We start from the raw sequence: 24,324 nt of genomic DNA, 5'->3' as shown, positions 1-24,324 counted from the left end.
ATAGATGGAAAATTCCTCAAGATAGTGGAGTCTATATATAGCAAACCTACAGCCACCATCATACTCAATGGTGAAAAACTGGAATCATTTCCCCTCAGATCAGGTACTAGACAGGGCTGCCCACTATCACCATTACTATTCAACATAGTGTTGGAAGTTCTTGCCATAGCAATCAGGCAGGAGCAAGGAATTAAAGGCATACAGATTGGAAGAGAAGAAGTCAAACTCTCCTTATTTGCAGATGACATGATAGTATACATGGAAAAACCTAAGGAATCCAGCAAGAAGCTTTTGGAAATCATCAGGCAATACAGTAAGGTGTCAGGCTACAAAATTAACATTCAAAAGTCAGTGGCATTCCTCTATGCAAACACTAAGTTAGAAGAAGATGAAATCCAGAAATTAATTCCTTTTACTATAGCAACAAAACAATAAAATATGTAGGAATAAACCTAACCAAAGTCGTGAAAAACTTGTATACTAAAAATTATGAATCACTACTCTAGGAACTTGAAAAAGACACAAAGAAGTGGAAAAATATTCCATGTTCATGGGTTGGAAGAATAAACATCATTAAAATGAATATACTACCCAGAGCCATCTACAAATTTAATGCTATCCCCATCAAGATCACAAGTACATTTTTTAGGAGAATAGAACAAATGCTATAAATGTTTATCTGGAACCATAAAAGACCTAGAATTGCCAAAACAATCTTGAGAAGAAAGAACAGAACTGGAGGCTTCACCCTCCCAGATCTCAAATTGTATTATAGGTCACTGTCATCAAAACTGCTTGGTACTGGAACATGAATATACACACTGACCAGTGGAATAGAATTGAGAGCCCAGAAGTAAGCCCCCACACCTATGGACATCTAATCTTTGACAAAGGTGCCCAGACTATTAAATAGGGAAAGTAGAGTCTCTTCAACAAATTGTGTTGGAAAAAAAATGGGTTGAAACATACAAAAGAATGAAAGTGAACCACTATATTTCACCAAACACAAAAGTAAATTCCAAGTGGATCAAGGACTTGGATGTTAGACCAGAAACTATCAGATACTTAGAGGAAAATATTGGCAGAACTCTTTTCCGCATAAATTTTAAAGACATCGTCAATGAAATGAATCCAATTACAAAGAAGACTAAGGGAGGTATAAACCTATGGGACTTCATCAAATTAAAAAGCTTCTTCCCAGCAAAAGAAACCACTACCCAAACTAAGAGACCCCTCACAGAATGGGAGAAGATCTTTACATGCCATACATCAGACAAGAGTTTAATAACCTAAATATATAAAGAGCTTGCCAAAATCAATAACAAGAAAACAAATGACCCTGTAAAAAATGGGGAGAGGGCATGGACAGAATATTCACCACAGAAGAGACCCAAAAAACTGAGAAGCACATGAAAAAATGCTGAGAGTCTTTGATTGTCTGAGAAATGCAAATAAAGACAACAATGAGATATCACTTCACTCCTGTGACAATGTCATACATCAGAATATGTAGCAGCAGCAAATGTTGGAGAGGTTGTATGGTCAAAGGAACTCTCCTTCACTGCTGATGGGAATGTCAATTGGTCCAACCTCTGTGGAGATCAGTTTAGTGAACTCTCAGAAGGCTAGAAATGGACCTACCCTACGACCCTGCAATTCCTCTCCTGGGGATATATCCTAAGGAACCCAACACACCCATCCAAAAAGATTTTTGTATACCTATGCTCATAGCAACACAATTTGTAATAGCCAAAACCTGGAAGCAACCCAGGTGTCCAACAACAGATGAATAGCTGAGCATTGTGTTGTGGTATATATACATAATGGAATACTACTCAGCTATTAAAAATCGTTACTTCACCGTATTCAGCCTACCTTGGATGGAGCTTGAAGAAATCCTGTTAAGTGAAATAAATCAGAAACAGAAGGATGAATATGGGATGATCTCACTCTCAGGCAGAAGTTGAAAAACAAGATCAGAAGAGAAAACACAAGTAGAACCTGAACTAGGTTGCTGTATTAAAACAAAGTAAAAGACTCTGGGGTGGGTAGGGGAGAGTACAGGTCCAAAATGTATGACAGAGGAGATAGTGTGGGTTGTATTATGTAAAACATAATCCCTCAATAAAGAAATAAAAAAATTAAAGAAAATCAATAGAAAAATTTAAAGTATAGTTTTAAGTTTACATACAGTAATATTTGCATTTGTCATCAATAATAGACCAGACCCATCACCCTCCAAAATTCCTTCCACCTCTTATTATGAATCTACCCCACCAGGCAATCACTGATTTTATTTCTGTCCCTACTGACAAAACCCTTTTCCAGAATACCATGGAAATTGAAAAAATTACTAAGCAGTTTAGAATAATCTGGTGTTTTTCACTTTACATAATGCTTTTAAGAATCAGCAATATTGTTCATTATATCAACTGTTCATTCTTTTTACTGATGAGTAGTATTACACATCCAGCAGGTGCTACATTTTGTTTATCCATTTATCAATCAATAGACATGTGAGTTGTTTCCAGTTTTAGGCTAATATGAATAAGCCTTTCAAAACATTTGAGTAGAGGTCTTGTGTAGACACATGCTTTAAACATTATTGGGTAAATAGCTTGCTGTAGGATTACTTACTGAACTATGCTAGGGCCACATATGAAAAAGAAATACAGCATAGGAAACTAATCATGCAACAGACTTTAATGCCTGAGATTAAAAGACCATAGGTTCACTCCTGGTAATAATTTTTTTTTTAAATAGGAATAAAGATAAAACTGTTAAGCCTTTAAAGTAGTATTCTATAAAATTTTACAAGTCAACAAACAAAAAGTCAAATAAAAATGTCTATGCTAAGTCTTTTATATGACTCTTCATCACATATAGTAATAGTATTTAGCAATTACTCATTTACAGCAGTGCTTTCTCAAGCTGGACTACATACCACAACCACACAGGAATTAGAACTTAGGCATTAGTTAAAATATTATTTTTTTAAATTTTATGACAGACAGAGGGGTAGATAAAGATACTATGGCAGCAAAGCTTGCAGTGGGGGGCTGGGCCTGGCTCACACACATGGCAAAGCTGGTGCACTATTCATGTTATTTTGCCAGCCCTTCAAAGATTCTGATTAGCTGTTATGAGGTAAGCATGAACACTGATACTTTTTCCATCTTTCTTTTCAATTGCTAAAGTCTCACAGGGATTCAGTTGCCTGCACTACAAATCAGCAGTGGCTCCTGGTGGCCACTCCCCCTTCTCCTATTTTATTTGACAAAACAGAGAGAAACGGACAGGGAATGGGTAGACAGAGTGGGAGAGAGAAATAGAAACACATGCAGATCTGCTTCACCGATGGTGAAGTGTGGCCACCGCAGGTGGGAAGCCAGGCTAGAACTCCAATCCTTTTGTGGGTCCTTCTGCAGAAGCGAGTGCACCACTGCCTGGCCCCCAAATCATTTCTTTTTATTTTGTATTTTGAAAAATCTCAAACATTCAGAGAAATACAGACAACATTGTAAGAATTCCCTAAACACATCATTTAGATTCAACAATTAATATATTGTTACTTTTCTTTAACATATTTTTCTTCTTTTTCTTTTCTTTTTTAAATCTTTATTCATTTGATAGAGACAGCCAGAAATTGAGAGGAAGGGGAGATAGAGAGAGAAGACAGAGAGACACCTGCAGCACTGCTTCACCACTTGTGAAGCTTTTGTCCTACAGATGGTGACAAGAGGCTCGAACCCAGCTCCTTGTGCACTATAATATGTGCACTCAACCAGGTGTGCCACCACCTACCCCTCCATTTTATTTTTCTTACTAGATTATTTTAAAATAAAACAAACAGCCAGAAAAATAGGTCAACTGGTAGAGCATGAGGCTTGTAAGCCTGAGGTTATCAGTTGGATTCCCAGCACCGCAAGAACCAGAGTGGTGCTCTGGCTTATTTCTTTCTCTAGTTTACACAAATCAATCCCCCTCCCCATAGGTAGTAAATAAATTCTTTGTGTTTAATATTTTTAGTTTACTATTGGATAGAGACAGAGAGAAATTGAGAGGGTGATAGAAAAGAGAGAGAGACACCTGCAGACACCTGGGGACAGGGGCTTGAACCCAGGTCCTTGTGCATTGTAATGTGTGCACTTAACCAGGTATGGTACCACCTGGCCCTCATAATAAATAAATTCTCTAAGAAAAAAAAATTGCCACAAATCTCAAAACATGCCAGCCCAAAATACTTTAAAGTATATCTTTAAAAGAAAAGAGCATTTTGTTAAATCATTACAATACCGTTTTCACACCAAACCAAACAAAAAACAATTTATATCATGTAGTTCCCAAAACATATTCAAATTTCTCTAAATGTTAAAACTCATAGCACACAGTCAGAAGATGAGCCATTGATTTATCTCATATGAAGCACAATAATTATTTTCTTTAAGTTTTTCCTATATCTTATATAAGAATGTTGATTTTTGTAAAGAAATTGACAATAAAATCACAATGCAAGAGGAAGTAAAAGATAGTTAGCAAAATTTATTATTATTATTTACCTGAAAAGATCCACCTCATGAACAGTAGGCAAAATAACAGATATCTGTGTGTCTGCCTAAGAGACAGGGAAAAAAAGTTGTCACTAAAATTTACATAGACTATCTTTTCTCCTTCTTCTCTTCCTCCTTCTTCTTCTTCTTTTTTTTTTCCTAGAGCACTACCCAGCTCTAGCTGAGGGTATTGCAGAGGATGATTGTTTATCCTTTTTGAGATAGAGAGCCAGCCAGCCAGCCACAGTACTGACCCTTCCTTCAGTGAGGTGGGGGCTGGACTTGAACCTGGGTAGCACAAATGGCAAAGCAGCACACTACCCAAGTGTTCTATTTAGCCAGTCCCAAGTAAATTTATTTTATCTATGTACCAAAGTAATGTTCTAGTCTCTTTCCCTCTAGCTTTCTCTCAAATAAATAAATAAATAAATAAATAAATAAATAAATGCAAAAACAGGGCCAGGTGGTAGTGCACCAGGTTAAGTGTACATAGTGTGAAGTGCATGAACCTGCAGAAGGATCCTGTTTGGAAATCCCAGCTCCCCACTTGCAGGGTGGTCACTTCACAAGTGGTGAAGCAAGCAGGTCTGCAGGTGCCTTTCTCTCTCCCTCTGTCTTCCCCTCCTCTTAATTTCTCTCTGTCCTATCCAACAACAATAACAAAAATGGAAAAAAGATGGCTGCCAAGAGCAGTGGATTGGTATTGCAGGCATCAAGCCCCAGGGTTAACCCTGGAGGTTAAAAAAAAAAAAAAGCAAGAGCATATCTCTATAGGAACAGACACAGGAAAAGAAAAAAAAAAAAAAGGTGGGGGGATGTTTAACAATACTCCCTAAAAAGTTTTACCAGTCTTACCTAAATACAACAGGTAAATAACTTTTCTTATTGTTTTAAATTTTTAGTCAACTCAAAGCATTTCAAACAAAACAAAAAGTTCAACCATGAATGCATATAGCTTTAGAAAAAGCAAAAGGCAACCTAAAAGTAAATTTTATTGAGGTAGTTTTCTAAAGAGAGAAATCTGCTGAGACTCTCCAAAGATGAGAGCAGAAAAAAACAACATCCCCCTTGCTCTTATTATAAGGTATCATCTTATGTCTTCCAGATAAGGAAAATCTTAGAAACTCAGGAATTTTATTGGAATGTTTCAGTAATATTCAGAAATAAATCATAAACCTAAGAAACTCTACACTTAAAAGTTTAAGACGAACAGATGACATGTACTAGATTCTCTTATTACGATACCACACTACCTGTTGAGTCATCTGCACCATTTGTGTTGTTCCAGGCTTGTCATAGCATGTAGGAATCCGTACCTTAAGAGAAAGAGAAGAAATGCAATCTGGCTATTACAAAAAAAAAAAACAATAACAACAATAAAACTTGTGGGTCTCACTACAGTAAAGTGACAGTAACACTCTATTTTGTTTCCAAAAAGGTACACCCAGCAATGCCTAAAACATATAATGCCTATAAAAATATTTATCTCAGATCAGAAGATTAAGTCATACTTAATTTTAATTACAGCAGAAGGTAAATTAGCCAATGCCTCTAAACTTTCATACACATAGAAATCACCAATCTACTGAGAAGCAAATGTAAAACAAAACAAAACAAAAAAAGGACATCAGTATCATACTGCTTTCCTGTTTTTTGTTCCAATCTTTGCTTCATTACTTCACACACACCCAAACACACCCTTTCAAGCTATCCCAACTATGGTACAAATCTCAGGAAACCATGAAAATTTTCAATCCACAGCTATGAGTACTACTTTTGATGATTTCCCAGGAATGAAGCGGGTGTGGGGAAGCAGATCACACAGAAAAGGGCATGACTAAAGACAGAGAACACTGCCAAAATTAAATCCAACTTGAAAATAAATTGTAACAGCACTTGGAACATATTCATACATGGCCTGAAAGAAAATGCTTTCAATATTAAAAAAAAAATTCTTAACAGAAAACACTACCTTGGCATAAACACATTTGTTTTCACATTATATGTTAAGATAAATGTTAACAAGTAAAAACTATCCTAATTTCTTTTAATTTTTACTATTTTATACTGACTCCTACAAGTGTTCTGTTTCTGGATCCCATCCATCTCTGTGGAGTCTCAGAGGCGCAAAATTCTAGAAAGGGGGCATTGAGAGATAGCTCACTCATAGAGTACACCCTTTCCCATGTGTGAGGACACGGCTTAGAGTCCTCAGTCACCATGTTGAAGCACCTGATAGGGATATTTCACTAGCAGTTGGAGTAGTTCTATGGTATCTGTCCTTTTCTCTCACTCCTACCCTCTATTAAAACAAACACATAAAAAAGAATCCACCAGGAGTGGAGGAATTGTGTAGGCATGGAGCCCCAGTGATAATCCTGGTGGCAAAAATACTACTACTAATAATAAAACTCTGTGAGCTATACAGCATAATATTTATGCAAAGAGACTCATACCTGAGCCAGGTTCAATTCCCTACACCAACATAAGCCAGAACTGATATAGTAAAACAAACAAACAAAAAAAAAAACCCACATGAAAAATTAAAAAGAGTGTACTAAAATAAACTAAAGTCCAAAGATGTGCCACCAATAATGCAAATTCTACAAAAAGAAACATAATGCTGGAGTTGTGACTAATGGTTCAGTAGAATGAATTGCAATGTTTCTGTGACTTCTCACATCAAAGACAAACAAGTAAAAACAGTAATAAGATTGAAAGCTATTGTGAAGTTAGAAAGCACAATTCATGTATGAACTTTCTACAGCTTTCTTTCTTTTTTTTTTTTTAATAATTTATTTCTTTATTGGGGAATTAATGCTTTACATTCAACAGTAAATACAATAGTTTGAACATGCGTAACATTCCCCAGATTCCCATTTAACAATACAACCCCCACTATTTCATTCATCATTTTTCATGGACCTGTATTCTCCCCACCCACACACCCACCCCAGAGTCTTTTACTTTGGTGTAATACTCCAATTCCATTTCAGGTTCGACTTGTGTTTTCTTTTCTGGTCTTGTTTTTCAACTTCGGCCTGAGAGTGAGATCATCCCATATTCATCCTTCTGTTTCTGACTTATTTCACTCAACATGATTTTTTCAAGGTCCATCCAAGATTGGCTGAAAACGGTGAAGTCACCATTTTTTTCAGCTGAGTAGTATTCCATTGTGTATATATACCACAACTTGCTCAGCCACTCATCTGTTGTTGGACACCTGGGTTGCTTCCAGGTTTTGGCTATTACAAATTGTGCCGCCAAGAACATATGTGTACACAGATCTTTTTGGATGGATGTGTTGGGTTCCTTAGGATATATCCCCAGGAGGGGAATTGCAGGGTCATAGGGTAGGTCCATTTCTAGCCTTCTGAGAGTTCTCCAGACTGTTCTCCACAGAGGTTGGACCAATTTACATTCCCACCAGCAGTGCAGGAGGGTTCCTTTGACCCCACACCCTCTCCAGCATTTGCTGCTGTTACCTTTTCTGATGTATGACATTCTCACAGGAGTGAAGTGATATCTCATTGTTGTCTTTATTTGCATTTCTGACAGAGACTTGGAGCATTTTTTCATGTGTTTCTCGGCCTTTTGGATCTCTTCTGTGGTGAATATTCTGTCCAAGTCCTCCCCCCATTTTTGGGTGGGGTTATTTGTTGTCCTGTTGTTGAGTCTGGCAAGCTCTTTATATATATTGGTTATTAAACTCTTATCTGATGTATGGCATGTAAAGATCTTCTCCCATTCTGTGAGTGGTCTCTTGGTTTGGGTAGTGGTTTCTTTTGCTGTGAAGAAGCTTTTTAATTTGATGTAGTCCCATAGGTTTATGCTTGCCTTAGTCTTCTTTGTAATTGGATTCGTTTCATTGAAAATGTCTTTAAAATTTATGCGGAAAAAAGTTCTGCCAATATTTTCCTCTAAGTATCTGATAGTTTCTGGTCTAACATCCAAGTCCTTGATCCACTTGGAATTTACTTTTGTATTTGGTCAAATACAGTGATTCAGTTTCATTCTTCTGCATGTTTCAACCCATTGTTTCCAACACCATTTGTTGAAGAGACTCTGCTTTCCCCATGTAATAGTCTGGGCCCCTTTGTCAAAGATTAGATGTCCATACGTGTGGGGCCTCATTTCTGGGCTCTCAATTCTATTCCACTGGTCAGTGTGTCTGTTCATGTTCCAGTACCAAGCAGTTTTGATGACAATGGCCCTATAATATAGTTTGAGATCTGGGAGTGTGATGCCTCTGGTTCTGTTCTTTTTTCCCAAGACTGTTTTGGCAATTCTAGGTCTTTTCTGGTTCCAGATAAACATTTGTAGCATTTTTTCTATTCTCCTAAAAAATGTGCTTGGGATCTTGATGGGGATAGCATTAAATTTGTAGATGGCTCTGAGTAATATATTCATTTTGATGATGTTAATTCTTCCAACCCATGAACATGGAATATCTTTCCATTTCTTTGTGTCTTTTTCAATTTCTTTGAGTAGTGACTCATAATTTTCAGTATACAAGTTTTTCACTTCTTTGGTTAGGTTTACTCCTAGATATTTTATTGTTTTTGCTGCTATAGAAAAAGGAACTGATTTCTGGATTTCAATTTCTTCTAACTTAGTGTTTGCATAGAGGAATGCCACTGACTTTTGAATGTTAATTTTATAGCCTGACACCTTACTGTATTGCCTAATGATTTCCAAAAGCTTCTTGCTGGATTCCTTAGGTTTTTCCATGTATACTATCATGTCATCTGCAAATAAGGAGAGTTTGACTTCTTCTCTTCCAATCTGTATGCCTTTAATTCCTTGCTCCTGCCTGATTGCTATGGCAAGAACTTCCAACACTATGTTGAATAGTAATGGTGATAGTGGGCAGCCCTGTCTAGTACCTGATCTGAGGGGAAATGATTCCAGTTTTTCACCATTGAGTATGATGGTGGCTGTAGGTTTGCTATATATAGATTCCACTATCTTGAGGAATTTTCCATCTATTCCCACTTTTTGTAGTGTTTTGATCATAAAGGGATGTAGTATTTTGTCAAAGGCTTTCTCTGCATCTATTGATATGACCATGTGGTTTTTGGTCTTGCTTTTGTTGATGTGCTGGATCACATTGATTGATTTACGTATATTAAACCAACCTTGCATGCCTGGGATAAATCCCACTTGGTCATGATGAACTATCTTTTTGATATACTGCTCTATCCGGTTGGCTAGAATTTTGTTCAATATTTTAGCATCTATGTTCATCAGAGATATTGGTCTGTAGTTTTCTTTTTTGGTTGTGTCCCTGTCTGCTTTTGGTATCAGGGTGATGCTGGCTTCATAGAAGCTGGCAGGGAGTATTCCAGTGTCTTCACTCTTCTGGAAGACTTTTAAAAGTAGAGGTATTAGTTCTTCTTTGAAGGTTTTGTAGAATTCATTTGTAAAACCATCTGGTCTAGGACTTTTATTTTTGGGGAGATTTTTGATAACTGTTTCAATTTCATTAGCTGTGATGGGCCTGTTCATGTTATCCACTTCCTCTTTACTTAGTTTTGGAAGTTGGTAGGTATCTAGGAAATCATTCATTTCTTCCAGGTTCTCTAGCTTGGTGGCATACAGTTGTTCTCTACAGCTTTCTTAAAGAAAACAAATAAAATATAATCTATTACCTTCATTACCATCCCCATAATAGGAAGGTCTAATGTTTTCCCTGGCACTGGGGCAGGCCATCGATCAACATCATGACAAACTAAAAAAGAAATAAATAAAATTTTCTTAGTACAAGTGAAAAAAATACATTAGAAATTCCTATTTTCTACAGATTATAAAAATATACAGGGAAGAATAGGAGATGAAGGGTAAAATTATTGGAAATACCTTACATTTTACCAGAAATCTACCTATGCTCTAGGATATAAACTGGTTAACATTTTTTAAAAATTTATTTTATTTATTTATTCCCTTTTGTTGCCCTTGTTGTTTTATTGTTGTAGTTATTATTGTTGTTGTCGTTGTTGGATAGGACAGAGAGAAATGGAGAGAGGAGGGGAAGACAGAGAGGAGGAGAGAAAGATAGACACCTGCAGACCTGCTTCACCACCTGTGAAGCGACTCCCCTGCAGGTGGGGAGCTGGGGTTCGAACCGGGATCCTTATGCCGGTCTTTGTGCTTTGCGCCACCTGCGCTTAGCCCGCTGCGCTACAGCCCGACTCCCACTGGTTAACATTTTAAAAATATTTTTATTTAATTATTAATAGATAGAGGGGGAAGTAGAGAAGGACAGAGCGATAAAGAGACATCTACAGTCTCGCTTCGCCACTAGTGAAGCATCTTTCCCCTGGTTAGTGGGGACCAGAGGCTTGAACCTGTGTCCTTAACACACTTTAATGTAAGCACTTAACCAAGTATGCCACTGCTTTGCCCTGGTTACTAGTTTTTTTAAAGCAACAAATTAATTTTCTCGTCATCCAGATAAGAGACAAAAAATAAAGTGAGAAAGAAAGAGAAAGGAGCTACTCCACTGCATTGTTCCTGTTTGTGAAGAATTCTGTGGTGCCATGCGTGGTGATCCCATGTGGTAGCAGGGACTCAACCTATGTCCTCATCTATGATAAAATGTGCACTCTACGAGGTGAGCTATCTCCCAGCCCTGTTCCATATTTTTCCTTAATGAGGGATGGATAAAGCGAGATGTTCCTCTCCCTATGAAGTTCTGCTTGCATTGTTACTCTCACTTGATGGCAGGGATGAAGGAGCCCATGGGCTTATGCATACAAGGCAAGTACTCTGCCACTGAGTCCCTTCCTCAACCCCTCAAACAATGCTTTTAACTTACCTGCTTCCAAATAAGGTTCACTCTTTTCAAAATATTCTGGTGCTATCTGTTTGAGCACAGTATGGAAAAAGTGAATATAGGGCAGTTTGCTGATCAAAACCAAGGACTGTAGAGAAAAAAAGAAATATTGCTACTTTTAATGTCCTAATAAGTATGATTTAAGTTACTAATTTCTTGCATAATTAATTAATAATTAAGTTAAATTTAACAAAGTATGAATTTTGATTTAAAAAGGGGTTTTTATAGTGAGTGGTTAAAAAGCAAAGTAAGACTATAGTTACAGAATGCAAAGAGTTTTATCTTGCATTACAACATTTTATGAGCTTAAGGCATATTCACAGATTTTCCTGTTCTCTAGCAAAATGAATTTTCTATAAACAGACTAATGCCAAAGATAAATTCTAAAACCTAGCAACTATTGTGGTTAGCAAAGCAGTATCTCAAGAATTAGTCAGATTATTTCTGTTAAAGAAAGAATATATTGTGATACTTTTTCAAGCTAAGACCTATGACTCTTAAAGTTCAACTGCCAGGCTGGGGAACTAGCTTAGTCTGTTAAAGCCCCTACTTGCATGACGAAGAGAATACACTCCCTGGCAATACCTTATACCAAGGCTGATCAGTGCACTGGTTCTCATAACAAAATAATTTTTTATCTAAAAAAATTAAGAATAACATTTAAAAATTCAACTGTCCCAGTTACACAGTTTAAAATTGTTATACTTTGATTATTTCAAATATAGGCTACATTAAGTTTAATATATATATATATTTTTTTTTTTTTTTCTCAAAAACTGCTTTCTATCTACCTGTAAGCATCAATTAGAGGTCAGGACACATTGTGCTTACAAGAAGTAAAAACAAGTGGTTTCCTGTTGGTCATAATTTATTAAAAACTAATAATTGTTGGGGGCCAGGCACTGGAGCACCAGGTAAACTCATATATTAACATGCACAAGAGCCAGTTTGAGCCCTGCTCCCCACCTGCAGAGAGGTGCTTCATGAGCAGTGAAGCAGGTCTACAGGTGTTTTTCTCTCCCTATCCCCTTCCCTTTTCAATTTTTCTCTGTCTTGTCCTGTCAAGTATAAAAGAAAGAAAATGAAAACAAAAACAAGGAAAAATGAATGCCAGGATTGGTGGATTCATAGTGCCAGAACAGATAACCATGGTGGCACAAAAACAAACAAACAGGGGAGTCAGGCAGTAGCACAGTGGGTTAAGTGCACGTACCACAAAGCACAAGGACCAGCTTAAGGATCCCAGTTTGAGCCCCCAGCTCTCCACCTGCAGGGGAGTCGCTTCACAGGTGTCTTTCTTTCTCTCCCCCTCTCTGTCTTCCCCTCCTCTCTCCATTTCTCTCTGTCCTACCCAACAATGATGACATCAATAACTACAACAATAAAACAACATGGGCAACAAAAGGGAATAAATATTTTTTAAAAAGTGATTAAGAAAGAAAAGATTACACATTTAGAGTGAAACAAAACAGTATACTAAGATGCTGCTAAACTGTATTAACTAGCTGTTTAAAAAAAGACACTGTACACTTTAATTAATCTAATTTTTTTATTACCAGGGTTATTATTGGGGCTCAGTGCCAGCACTACAAATTCACTGCTCCTGGTAGCCATTTTTTTTCCTTTCTATTTTTGACAGGACAGAGAGAAATTGAGAGAAGGGAATTGGAGGAGGGAGAGAAAGGCACCCACAGATCAGCTTCACCACTTGTGAAGCATCCCCCCCTCCCCCGCAGGTGGGGAGTTAGGGCTTGAACCTGAGTCCTTGCACATAGTGATATGTGTGTTTAACCTGGTGTGCCACCGCCCAGCCCCCTATTTTATATTATTATTATTTTGCCTCCAGGATTATCACTGGGGCTCAGTGCTTTCACTACAAATCCACTGCTCCTGGCAGCCATATTTTTTCCATTGTTGTTGCTGTTGTTGTCGGATAGGACAGAGAGAAATTGAAAGAGATGGGGAAGACAGAAAAGGGGAGAGAAAGATAGACACTTGCAGATCTGTTTCACTGCTTGCGAAGTGACTCCCCTGCAGGTGGGGACCTCGGAGGTCAAACCAGAATCCTTGAGCCTGACTGGCGCTTTGCACCAGGTGCACTTAACCCACTGCACTACTGCCTGGCCCCCAAGATTTTTTTTATAGAGCCAGGTGATAGTGCATCTGGTTAAGCATACATATTACTATGTTCAAAGACCCAGGCTTAAGCCTCTGCTCCGCACCTACAGGAAGGATGCTTTATGAGTGGTGGAACAGGTCTGCAGGTGTCTTTCTCCTTCTCTCCCACACCCTTTCAATTTCTCTGTCCTATCAAATAAAATAAAGGAGGAAGAAAGAAAGAGAGAGAGAGAAGGAAAAAAAGAAAAAAACAAAGGGCCACCAGGAGTGGTAGACTCATCAAGTGCTGAAACCAAGCTCTAGTAATAACCCTGACAACAAAAAAAAACAAAATTATTTTTTTAAACTTCATTTATTTAATTTGATAGAACAGAGATAAAATGGGGGGGAGGGAAGGAGAGAGAAACAGACAGACACCTGCAGCACTGATTGTGAAACTTTCCCCCTACACGTGGGGACCAGGGGCTGGAACCCGGGTCCTTGTACATGGTAGCATGTGCACTTAACCAGGTGTGCCACCACCCAGCCCCCTATAGGTCCCCCCCCCCTTTTTTTAACCAGAGCACTGCTCAGCTCTGGCTTGTGGTGGTGCAGGGGATTGAACCTGGGACTTTGGAGCCTCATGCATGAGAGCCCGTTTGCATAACAATTATGCTATCTACCCGTGCATCCCCTATAGGTTTTTATTAATTGTAACAATATTACAGTCTGTTTATTCCATTTCTTACTTTAAAATGTGAAAATAAATGGCCTCTTTTGGTTTTTAGCAGTTTCATACAATAACTACAAAGTATTGTCAGGAATCTAGCACAGAAATAGTAGGAAAAGCAAAATTTACTGTTAGTCAAACATCTAAGGTAAGGAGTCCATAGTCTAAACAAGCAAATATATGCATTTTTTAGTATGTTTAAAGATAAAATATCATGACCAGGGAGATGATGCAGTGGATAAAGCATTGCACTCTCAAACATGAGATCCTATCCCTGGTATCATATGTGCTACGGTGATGCTCTGGTTCTCTTTGTCTTTCTCATAAATAAATCTTAAAAAAAAAAAAAAAAGATAAAAGGCCAGGGAGTTAACATAATGATTATGTTAACAACTTCCATGTCTGAAGCTCTGAGGTCCCAGGTTCAATTCCTGGCAACACAACAAACCAGAGTTAAGTAGTGCTCTGGTTAAAAAAAAAAAAAAGATAAAATATCAAAGAATTTAAGGGTTTCATTCCAAAATGTCTACTTTCCTAACCACATCATAAAAATATTTTTATATTAGTGTATGAGAAAATTATCTTTTAGGGACCATGTGGTGGTGTACCTGGTTGTGTGCACATGTTACAATGCTCAAGGACCCAGGTTCAAGCCCTTAGTCCCCACCTGCAGGAGGGAAGCTTCACAAGTAGTGAGGCAGTTCTTTGTGTGTCTGTCTCTCCCTCTCTTCCCCTTCCCTCTCAACTTCTGTCTCTATTTAATAAGTAAATTTAAAAAATAATATAAAAAAGAAAATTACCTTTTGAAAGTAGCCTCTTTTTAGAGTTTTATCTCGAACTTGTCGGAAATACACATATCCATAAAAATAAGCAGGATCCTTCTATAAAGGAAGTGACATAACAATTTATATATTGCAATTCTTTAGTAGTAACATCAAGTTCCTTTAGAAACCCAAACTGAGATGTTAAGATATACACAAGGAGATCTGGGTTTGAGCATCAGGACATGGGAGAACCTTTAGTGGGAGAGTGTCTCCAAAAAATGGTCATCAGGAGCAGTGGAGTCATAAAGATGCTGAGCCCCAGCAGCAACTCAAATGACAAATAAAATCCTGCTTACAATTTTAGAATTAGTCTTTACAAAATGAAGTATCCTAGGGGCTAGCCTGGGTGGCTGGCGCACCTGGTTGAGCACACATGTTACAATGCACAAGCAAACAGGTTTGAGACCCTGGTCCCCATCTGCAGGGGGAAAGTGTTTCAAGTGGTAAAGCAGTTCTGCAGGTGTCTCTCTGTCTCTCTCCCTCTCAATCAACCCATTCCCTCTCAATTTCTGGCTGTCTCTATGCAGTAAATAAATAAAGATAATAATTTTTTTTAAAATGAAGTATCCTAAAATAAAATTTCAAGGAGACCAGGTAGCAGCTCAGCAGGTTAAGCGCACATGGCACAAAGCACAAGGACTGTCTTAAGGATCCCGGTTTGAGGCCCCCAGGTGCCCACTTACAGGGGGGTCGCTTCACAAGTGGTTAAGCAGGTCTGCAGATATCTATCTTTCTCTCACTCTTTCTGTCTTCCCCTCCTCTCTCAATTTCTCTATCCTATTCAACAACAATAGCAATAACAACAACAATAATAACAGCAACAACGATAAACAACAAAGGCAACAAAAGGGAAAATATAGCCTCCAGGAGAAGTGGATTCATAGAACAGGTACCGAGCCCCAGCAATAACCCTGGGGACAAAAAATCAAAATAAATAAACTAATTAATTAATTAATTAAATTTCAAAATGGCAGTTAGGAAAGTACCTCAACTCACAGAGCATTGGATCACATGTCTGAGGTCTCCTATTCAATCCCAGACATTACATGTACTGAAATGGTGCTCTGACTTCTCTCCCCTCTCTTTTACATACACATACCTTGTCTCTATTTCACATCAAACACTTCCATGCATAAAATGGAAAAAAAATTCAAGACAGGAAAAAATGTAATGCCAGTATAAATTTACATGGCTGTATTCCTACATACATAACAGTAATGACACATTAACACATTGGTCAACATATTTGAAAAGTAATTGCATCTTCCAAAACTTAAATAAGTTTCACATCAAAATGAAATAAACTTTGGCCTTATTCCTTATTTATTTTTCTTTTAAGCAAATATTTAATAACCACCTACTTTGAATAATATATTGTGATGAAAAGATTAAAAAAATGCATAAGACCCAACTCCTTAAGGCAATAACAGTCTAAGAGGGATAAGAAAAGCACAAAATCCTAGATAATAACTTGGATCCTCCTGCATATCAGATTTCAGGCTCAGGGAAAAAAAGCAAAACAAACAAAAAACACTAGTATAGCTACAGGCCCTTTGAAATATAACTAAAATATGCCTACTAGCTATTGACAAAATGGAGGACCCCCCAACACTTCATCTGCACTATTCAGCCTTTAGGTCCATGACTGGTAAACAATTTGTTTGGCTTTGTATGTTAACTCTATTTTCAGCCACCAGGTTCCCAGATGATAGCAGGGCGCAACCAGACTTCCCTGGACAGACAACCCCACCAATGTACCTTGGAGCTCCGCTTCCCCAGAGCCCTTCCCCACTAGGGGAAGAGAGAGACAGGATGGGAATATGGATCGACCTGTCAACGCCCATGTTCAGCGGGGAAGCAATTACAGAAACCAGACCTTCAACCTTCTGCATCCCACAATGAACTTACAGAGGGATAAAGAATAGGAAAGCTATCAGGGGAAGGGATGGGATACGGAGGTCTGGTGGCGGGAATTGTGCGAAGTTGTACCCCTCTTATCCTATGGTTTTGTCAATGTTTCCTTTTTATAAATAAAAATTTTTAAAAAAAGATTAAAAAAAAAAAGCACAAAAAAGTCACCATTGTGTAAGATGGAAGGCACCATGAAAAAAGCAAAAAATATTTCAAAAGGCCCAAAGGGAAGAGATTATCTCTGTATATGAAGATCAGTCAAATTTAAAATTTTTTTAAAAATTTTATATTTACTTATTTATTGTCCCTTTTGTTGCCCTTGTTTTTTATTGTTGTAGTTATTATTGTTGTTGTTATTGATGTCGTCGTTGTTAGATAGGACAGAGAGAATGGAGAGAGGAGGGGAAGACGGGAAAAGAAAGTTAAGACACCTGCAGACGTGCTTCACCACCTGTGGAGCGACAGGTGAGGAGCCGGGGAGAAACGGGATCCTTACACCGATCCTTGCGCTTGACGCCTAGTGCGCTTAACCCCGGGTGCTACCGCCCGACTCCCGATCAGTCAAGTTTTAATAGAAACTATTGCTTTTGAATTGGTCATTAAAGAATGGACATGATTTAAGACTAAAATATTCTAAGAATAGAGGATTAAGAACCTGAATAAAGGAGAGGATAATACAGGTCCAAAAAAGATAATAGAGGACCTAGTGGGGGTTGTATCGTTATATGGAAAACTGGGAAATGTTATGCAAGTACAAATTTTTGTATTTACTGTCAAATGTAAAACATTAATTCCCCAATAAAGAAATTAAAAAAAAGAACCTGAATAAAAATTCACAGTGACAAAAAACAATCTCGGGGAAAAACACATAGTTTAATTTGGCTAAAATATGACGTGTAGAAAGGAAACAAGTTGGAAATTGGAAAAGTAAATATCTAATTTTGGAAGGCATAAAATTGAGGAAAAGGAAGAAGTACTATCATTAACTTTTTTTTTTACAACCATTAACTTTTTTTTTTTTTTTGCCTCCAAGGTTATTGCTGGGGCTTAGTGCCTGTACCATGAATCCACTGCTCTTGGAGGCCATTTTTCCCCCTTTTGTTGCCCTTGTTGTTATAGCCTTGTTGTGGTTATTATTGTTGTTGATGATGGTGTTTGTTGTTGGATAGGGCAGAGAGAAATGGAGAGAGGAGGGGAAGACAGAGAGGGGGAGAGAAAGACAGATACCTGCAGACCTGCTTCACTACCTGTGAAGCAACTCCTCTGCAAGTGGGGAGCTGGAGGATCAAACCAGGATCCTTATACTGTTCCTTGCACTTTGTGCCATGTACGCTTAACCCGCTGTACTACCACCCGACCCCCAACCATTAACTTTAAAAAAAAATTTTATTTATTAATGAGAGACATAGGAAGAGAAAGGAAATAGAACTAGAGAATTATTCTAGTACATGTGCTGTTGGGGATTGAACTCTGGACCTCATGCTTGAGAGTCCAGTGCTTTATCCACTGTACCACCTCCCAAACCACAACCATTAACTTTTATTTTCATTTTGTTTACAGATTTTATTTATTAATGAGAAAGATAGGAGAGAAAAAGAGAGAGACAATAGCACTGGAATTTCCCCCAGTGCATGGTACATGGTGGGGTGAATGCACATATGTGAAGGCATATGTCTTACGAAGTGAGCTATTTTCTGGCCATTCTAATTAATTTCTATAACTCACATTGGCATTGCATATGTCTCTTTTTAATATTTATTATTTCTAATGTGATGGGACAGAGCAATTGAGAGATGAGGTAATATGGAGAGACACCTGTAGCACTGTTTCATATCTCAGGAAGCTTCCCCCCCAGATGGGGACTGGGAGCTTGAACCCAACCCAGTTACCTGCGCATGGTAATATATGCACTCGACTAGGTGCACCACTACCCAGTCCCTGATATGTCTTAAGACTATTAGCTTTATAAAGACTTTATAAAGTCTCTTTCATTCACATGCTAAATCCTTATGAATCAGGTTCACTTGGGAACTTCAGCTGCATATTACAGAAATAAAATAAAAACATTGCTAGGTTCTTTCTTTCTCTCCTTTCTTTCTCTCCTTTCTCTCTTTCTTTCTTTCTTCTCCTTTTTACTCGAGCACTTCTCAGCTCTGGCTTATAGTGGTTCAGGGAACTGAACCTGTGACTTCATAGTGTCAGGTAGCAATGTCTTTTGCATAACCAATATGCTGTCTCCCCTGCCCCACATTTTCCTAAATGATATAAAAGGTAACTGAATCACAAAGTTGTAAGGTTTTGCTCCCTTCCTTCTGTGCCTGGGCTTTGTGCCAACACAATTCCATGGCTATCAGCACACTTTCTTTTTTTCCTTTTAATTTCAGATTGAGAGGGAGGAAGATACAGGAAAGGAGACACAAAGGGGGAGAGAGAAAGGAAGAGATACCATAATACCACTCCACTAGTCATAAAGTAATCCCAGGTGCCATGCACTGTGCTCCCCATGGTACCAGTAAAGTATGTGCTCTACTAGGCAAGCTATCTCCTCGCCCCAAAGCTTTCTCTCCAACGAATATTATTTTATTACTAATTTTCCAACCTTTAAGTAAACTGGTAAATCTTTGTCAAATTGATCCAGGAGACAATGCAGTGATACCCTCCTCCCAGAAGACTGTCGAAATCTAAAACAAAACTGGGTATCTCCAAGACAACCTAATGAAAACAAAAATTTGAGAAATTACAGATAGCACAGCATAACACCTATTTTTCCAATTTTATCATGTGTTAGAACTGAAGTAGAGTTCTATAAACTATTTTAACCCATTTTATCAAGCTTAAAGTAAAATGGAGGCAATCCAGTGACTTAACCAAGTCATCTTTTCAAAATCATTAGAAAAACCTACACTTAACTCTCAAGTCCTTTCCTGTTCCACTTTTGCCACACAACTAAATTTTTTTAAAACAGCTTGTGATGTTGATTCATAATGAATGAAGTCAAATACGAAAGAATACATACTGTTTGAATCCATTTATATTGATTTCCTTTTATTAATTTTAATTTATTTATTATTGGATAGAGACAAAGAGAAACTGAGAGGTGAGCAGGAGACAGTGAGTGAGAGAGACAGACAGACACCTATAGCCCTACTTCACCACTCGTGAAACTTTCCCCTTGCAGGTGAGGACCAGGGCTTGAACCTGTGTCCGTGCACACTGTAATGTGTGCTTAACAAGGTGCACCACTGCCTGGTCCCGCAAGATTTCTTTTCAACAGGCAAAAATTTAAGTATAAAGAAAGTAAGGAACCTACTGCTGAGTCAAAACAGTGGTTCTACTTGGAGGTGCAAAGGGAAATACTGAGTAGTATTTAGGAGGGACATGAGATTTTTTAAAATATATTTATTTATTTATTTATTTATTTTCCCTTTTGTTGCCCTTTTTTGTTGTTGTTGTTGTTGTTGTTATTGTTGCTGTTGTCATCATCACTTTGGATAAGAGAGAAAGAATGAAGAGAGGAGGGGAAGATAGAGAGGGGGAGAGAAAGATGGACACCTGCAGACCTGTTTCACTGCCTGTGAAGCAACTCCCCTGCAGGTGGGGAGCCAGGGGCTCAAACTGGGATCCTTATGCTGGTGTCAGTCCTTGTGCTTCGTGTCACATGCACTTAACCTGCCCGACTCCTAGGACATGAGATTTTATGAAGTTCTGGCAAAATTCTATTTCTTGATTTTGTATGTTTTATATTTCACAGTGACAAAGTGTTTTTTGTTCTTGTTTTTAGAAAGAAACACCATAAAAGAACTCCATTACTAGGCTTAATATTTTAATTAAAAATGAATTTTTTAAACTTACAATCTTTCAAAAATTAGTTTACCTAAGTTCTCATGTAATAATTACAAACAAAACAACTATGAAAGTAAAGGACATGAAGTAATTTGTCATCCAGTTATTCCAACTCACTGTACTTAGCACTTATAAGTATGCTCAATATTTTACTACTATACATAGAAATGCTTATATTCTTTTAATTTTTTACTACTGACTTAGCATTGCTTTCCAAAACTCTAAGACTCCAGAAGTATAGTTTCACAAGTGACAGCCAGCTCACTAGCCTTGCCACCAAAGTTCCTGTGCCTCCATCTCCTGACCCTGAGAACCACCATAGTTTACAGTCTAAGAGACAATTGAATTACTGCTTTCTTTTCTCTGCAAGTTTCTTTGCTTTATTTAGCTACTATATTCCATGACCTTTCTATGTCAGTAGATCTATGCTTCCCACAAATCCTCCCAGAACCCTTCAAATCAATTTTCTTTATTAAGACTGACTATAAAAGAAAGAGAATAAGGGGGTGGGCAGGCGGTGGCACACCTGGTTAAGTTCAAACATTACAGTGCAAAAGGTCCCAAGTTCAAGCCCATGGTCCCCACTTGCAGGGGAAAGCTTCAGGAGTGGTGAAGCAGGGCTTCAGGTGTCTCTCTTCCTCTCTATCTCTCACTTACCCTCAATTTATCTCTGTCTCTATCCAATAATAAATAAAATAAAACAAATATTTCAAAAAGAGAGAGAGATAGAAGAGAGGGAGGAGACTGATAAGACCAGAGCACTGCTCTAGCATAACGTTGGAAAAGGCAATGAATTTTAAGAAAGATGTACAGCATCTGCAAAATGCAAGGAATGCTGAAGCACTGTAGGAGGGAAATAATGAAGCTCCTACAGCCTTCCAGTCCTACCCACCTGGCTCATACCCAAATGGCAGCCATGCTGGGAGAACATTCCAGTGACCTGCTGTACACAAGCTGTACGGATTGGTCAGAGAGAGCCAGTGCACCAGGACAAAGAGATTTTAGCCACAATGCTCTTTTAAACTAAGATAAACAGTTCTCATCTTGATTCAGGTTTGTCACGTCATACACAGAAGGTTAATAAAGAAATACCAAGTCTGGGGAGTCAGGTGGTAGCGCAGTGGGTTAAGTGCACGTGGCATGAAGCGCAAGGACGGGGTAAGGATCCTGATTCCAGCCCCCAACTCCCCACCTACAGGGGAGTCACTTCACAGGCGGTGAAGCAAGTCTACAGGTGTAGACTTTCTCTCCCCCTCTGTCTTCTCCTCCTCTATTTCTCTCTGTCCTATCTAATAATGACAACAACAATAATAACGACACAATAAAAAACAAGGGCAACAAAAGGGAAAATAAATAAAATTTTTAAAAAGGTTTAAAAAAATAAATATCAAGTCTATGGGGGCCCAGTGGTGGCAAACCCAGTTATGCACACATAAAGCATAAGGGGGTAAAGCAGACCTGCAGGTGTCTTTTTTTAAAAATATATTTTATTTATTTTACCTTTTGTTGCCCGTTGTTTTTTATTGTTATTGTAGTTATTGTTGTTATTGATGTTGTCGTTGTTGGATAGGACAGAAAGAAATGGAGATAGGAGGGGAAGACAGAGAGGGAGAGAGAAAGATTGACACATGCAGACCTGCTTCACGGCCTGTGAAGCACCTCCCCTGCAGGTGCAGCCGGGGGCTTGAACCCGGATCCCTACCTCAGGTCCTTGCGCTTTGCGCCACGTGAGCTTAAGCAGCTGTGCTACCACCCGACTCCCAGTGTCTATCTTTCTATCTTTCCCTCCCCTCTCAATTTCTCTCTGTCCTATCCAAAAATTTGAAAAAAAAAAAATGGCCACAGTGGGTTCATGGTGCAGGCATCAAGTCCTGGAGGAAAAAAAAAAAAGAGAGAGAAATATCAACTCCCTATCTTACAAGACCTTTGTTCTCTGACACTGTAAACTGACAACCATACTTTTTATATTTGCCTCACAGAAAATGATACTTAGGAAGAGCAGAACAATCTTAACACCTCATAGCCTCATCAATAATATATTTTTCCTACTCCTCCCCTTTTTATTTTAAACCAGAGTACTGCACAGCTCTGGCTTATTGTAGTCACAGGTAATCAAACCTGGGACCCAGGAACCTCAAGCATGAAGGTCTCTTGCATAACCATTATGCTATCTACCTAATCCTCAATTAATATAATCATACTGTTAGTATGAGCTATTCTATTAGTCTATATAACAAAAGACTGAAACTCTAATGATAACATATAAAAGCTGATTAAATAAGTATGACAGTAGAAAAAAAATTTTGATCTAAGGAAAAGAAACCACAATCAATGGTATCTAGTCTTAAGTCTATTAACAGTCTTATTAAATTTATATGATGTCAGAGAATTAACTCAGGTCTCATGCAGGTATAATACTACTAAGGCCCTAATTTTCCATATTTTTGAAAGGGAGAGGGGAGAAAAGGAGAACTCCAGGAAAAGAAGAGATACCACACAACCACGACACCATTCATGGAGCTCCCTTGGTGTCATCCATGGTGAGCCGATGTTGGGGGTTGAACATAGGGTCTAGTGAACAGTACAGTATTCATGTGCTCTACCAGGTATGCTACCTCCCTGTCTCAATTAGCCTTCAAGTCACTTAACCTGAGGTTCTCAACATACTTAAGGGGCATCAAAAAGATGTCTAAAGTCACTTTTAGCACTTAAACAAATGACCTACAATTGTACTGAAAGCAGGACCTCGTGCTTGAGAATCCAATGCTTTTTTTTAGTGATTTAACATTGATTTACAAAATTGAGATAACAGGGGTATAATTCCACACTGTCTCCACCACCAAAGTTCTGTTTTCCCACCCCCTCCATTAGAAACTGCAATAGTCCTCTAAAGGTCACAGGTATGGGTTGCCTATTATTTCTATAACTACTGTTTTTTTTCTATGATCCTACTTTCTCTTCCTAAGTCACACCTACACCTGTTAACTACTTCTAAATGTGCTTCCTCTTTTCCTCTTCTCTCTCCAGGTTTTTATGGAATTGGAGTTCAGAGCCCTCTAGTCATCTTTCCCTAGCACTTCTCCCCCTCTGGGGGTATGGAACAAAGTTCTTTTGGGGGTGCAAAAGGAAGGAGCTCCAGCTTCTGTAACTGCTTCTTCACTGGACATGAGCGTTGGCAGGTCGATCCATACCACATCCTATTTCTATCTTTCCCTAGTGGGGTATGGCTCTTGAAAAGTGAGGTTTCAGGACATACTGGTGAGGTAATCTGTCCAGGGAAGTCAGGATGGTATCATAGTAGCATCTGCAACTTGGTGGCTGAAAGGCAGTAAGATATAAAACAGAACTGGGGACCAGGTGGTGGTGCACTGGGTTAAATGCACATAGTAACAAAGCATGAGGACCTGCATAAGGATCCCAGTTTGAGCCCCGGCTCCCCACCTGTAGAAGGTCGCTTCACAAGCAGTGAATCGGGTCTGTAGATATCTATCTTCCTCTCTACTTTCTCCTCCCCCTCTCAATTTCTTTCTGTCC

The 24,324-nt window shown here is 38.4% G+C and overlaps 1 protein-coding gene across 2 annotated transcripts in view; it reads right to left on the bottom strand.

The window, feature by feature from the left end:
• Positions 1 to 24,324, bottom strand: part of DENND6A (DENN domain containing 6A) — an 86,468-nt gene that overhangs the window by 42,300 nt on the left and 19,844 nt on the right. The window contains exons 4-9 of one of the 2 annotated variants that reach the window (XM_060203065.1): positions 19,547 to 19,659; positions 15,013 to 15,093; positions 11,368 to 11,473; positions 10,202 to 10,281; positions 5,804 to 5,866; positions 4,560 to 4,615 (exon numbers count right to left, since the gene is read on the bottom strand). In XM_060203065.1, coding sequence (XP_060059048.1) covers positions 4,560 to 4,615; positions 5,804 to 5,866; positions 10,202 to 10,281; positions 11,368 to 11,473; positions 15,013 to 15,093; positions 19,547 to 19,659 — 499 coding nt within the window. The remainder of the gene's footprint in view (positions 1 to 4,559; positions 4,616 to 5,803; positions 5,867 to 10,201; positions 10,282 to 11,367; positions 11,474 to 15,012; positions 15,094 to 19,546; positions 19,660 to 24,324) is intronic. The other variant, XM_060203066.1, reaches the window with a different exon arrangement.

The sequence above is a fragment of the Erinaceus europaeus genome, chromosome 12 (assembly GCF_950295315.1).
Source record: "Erinaceus europaeus chromosome 12, mEriEur2.1, whole genome shotgun sequence".
Taxonomy (NCBI): Eukaryota; Metazoa; Chordata; class Mammalia; order Eulipotyphla; family Erinaceidae; genus Erinaceus; species Erinaceus europaeus.
The sequence above is the reverse complement of the archived record's forward strand: the minus strand, read 5'-3'. Positions and strand labels throughout refer to the sequence as shown.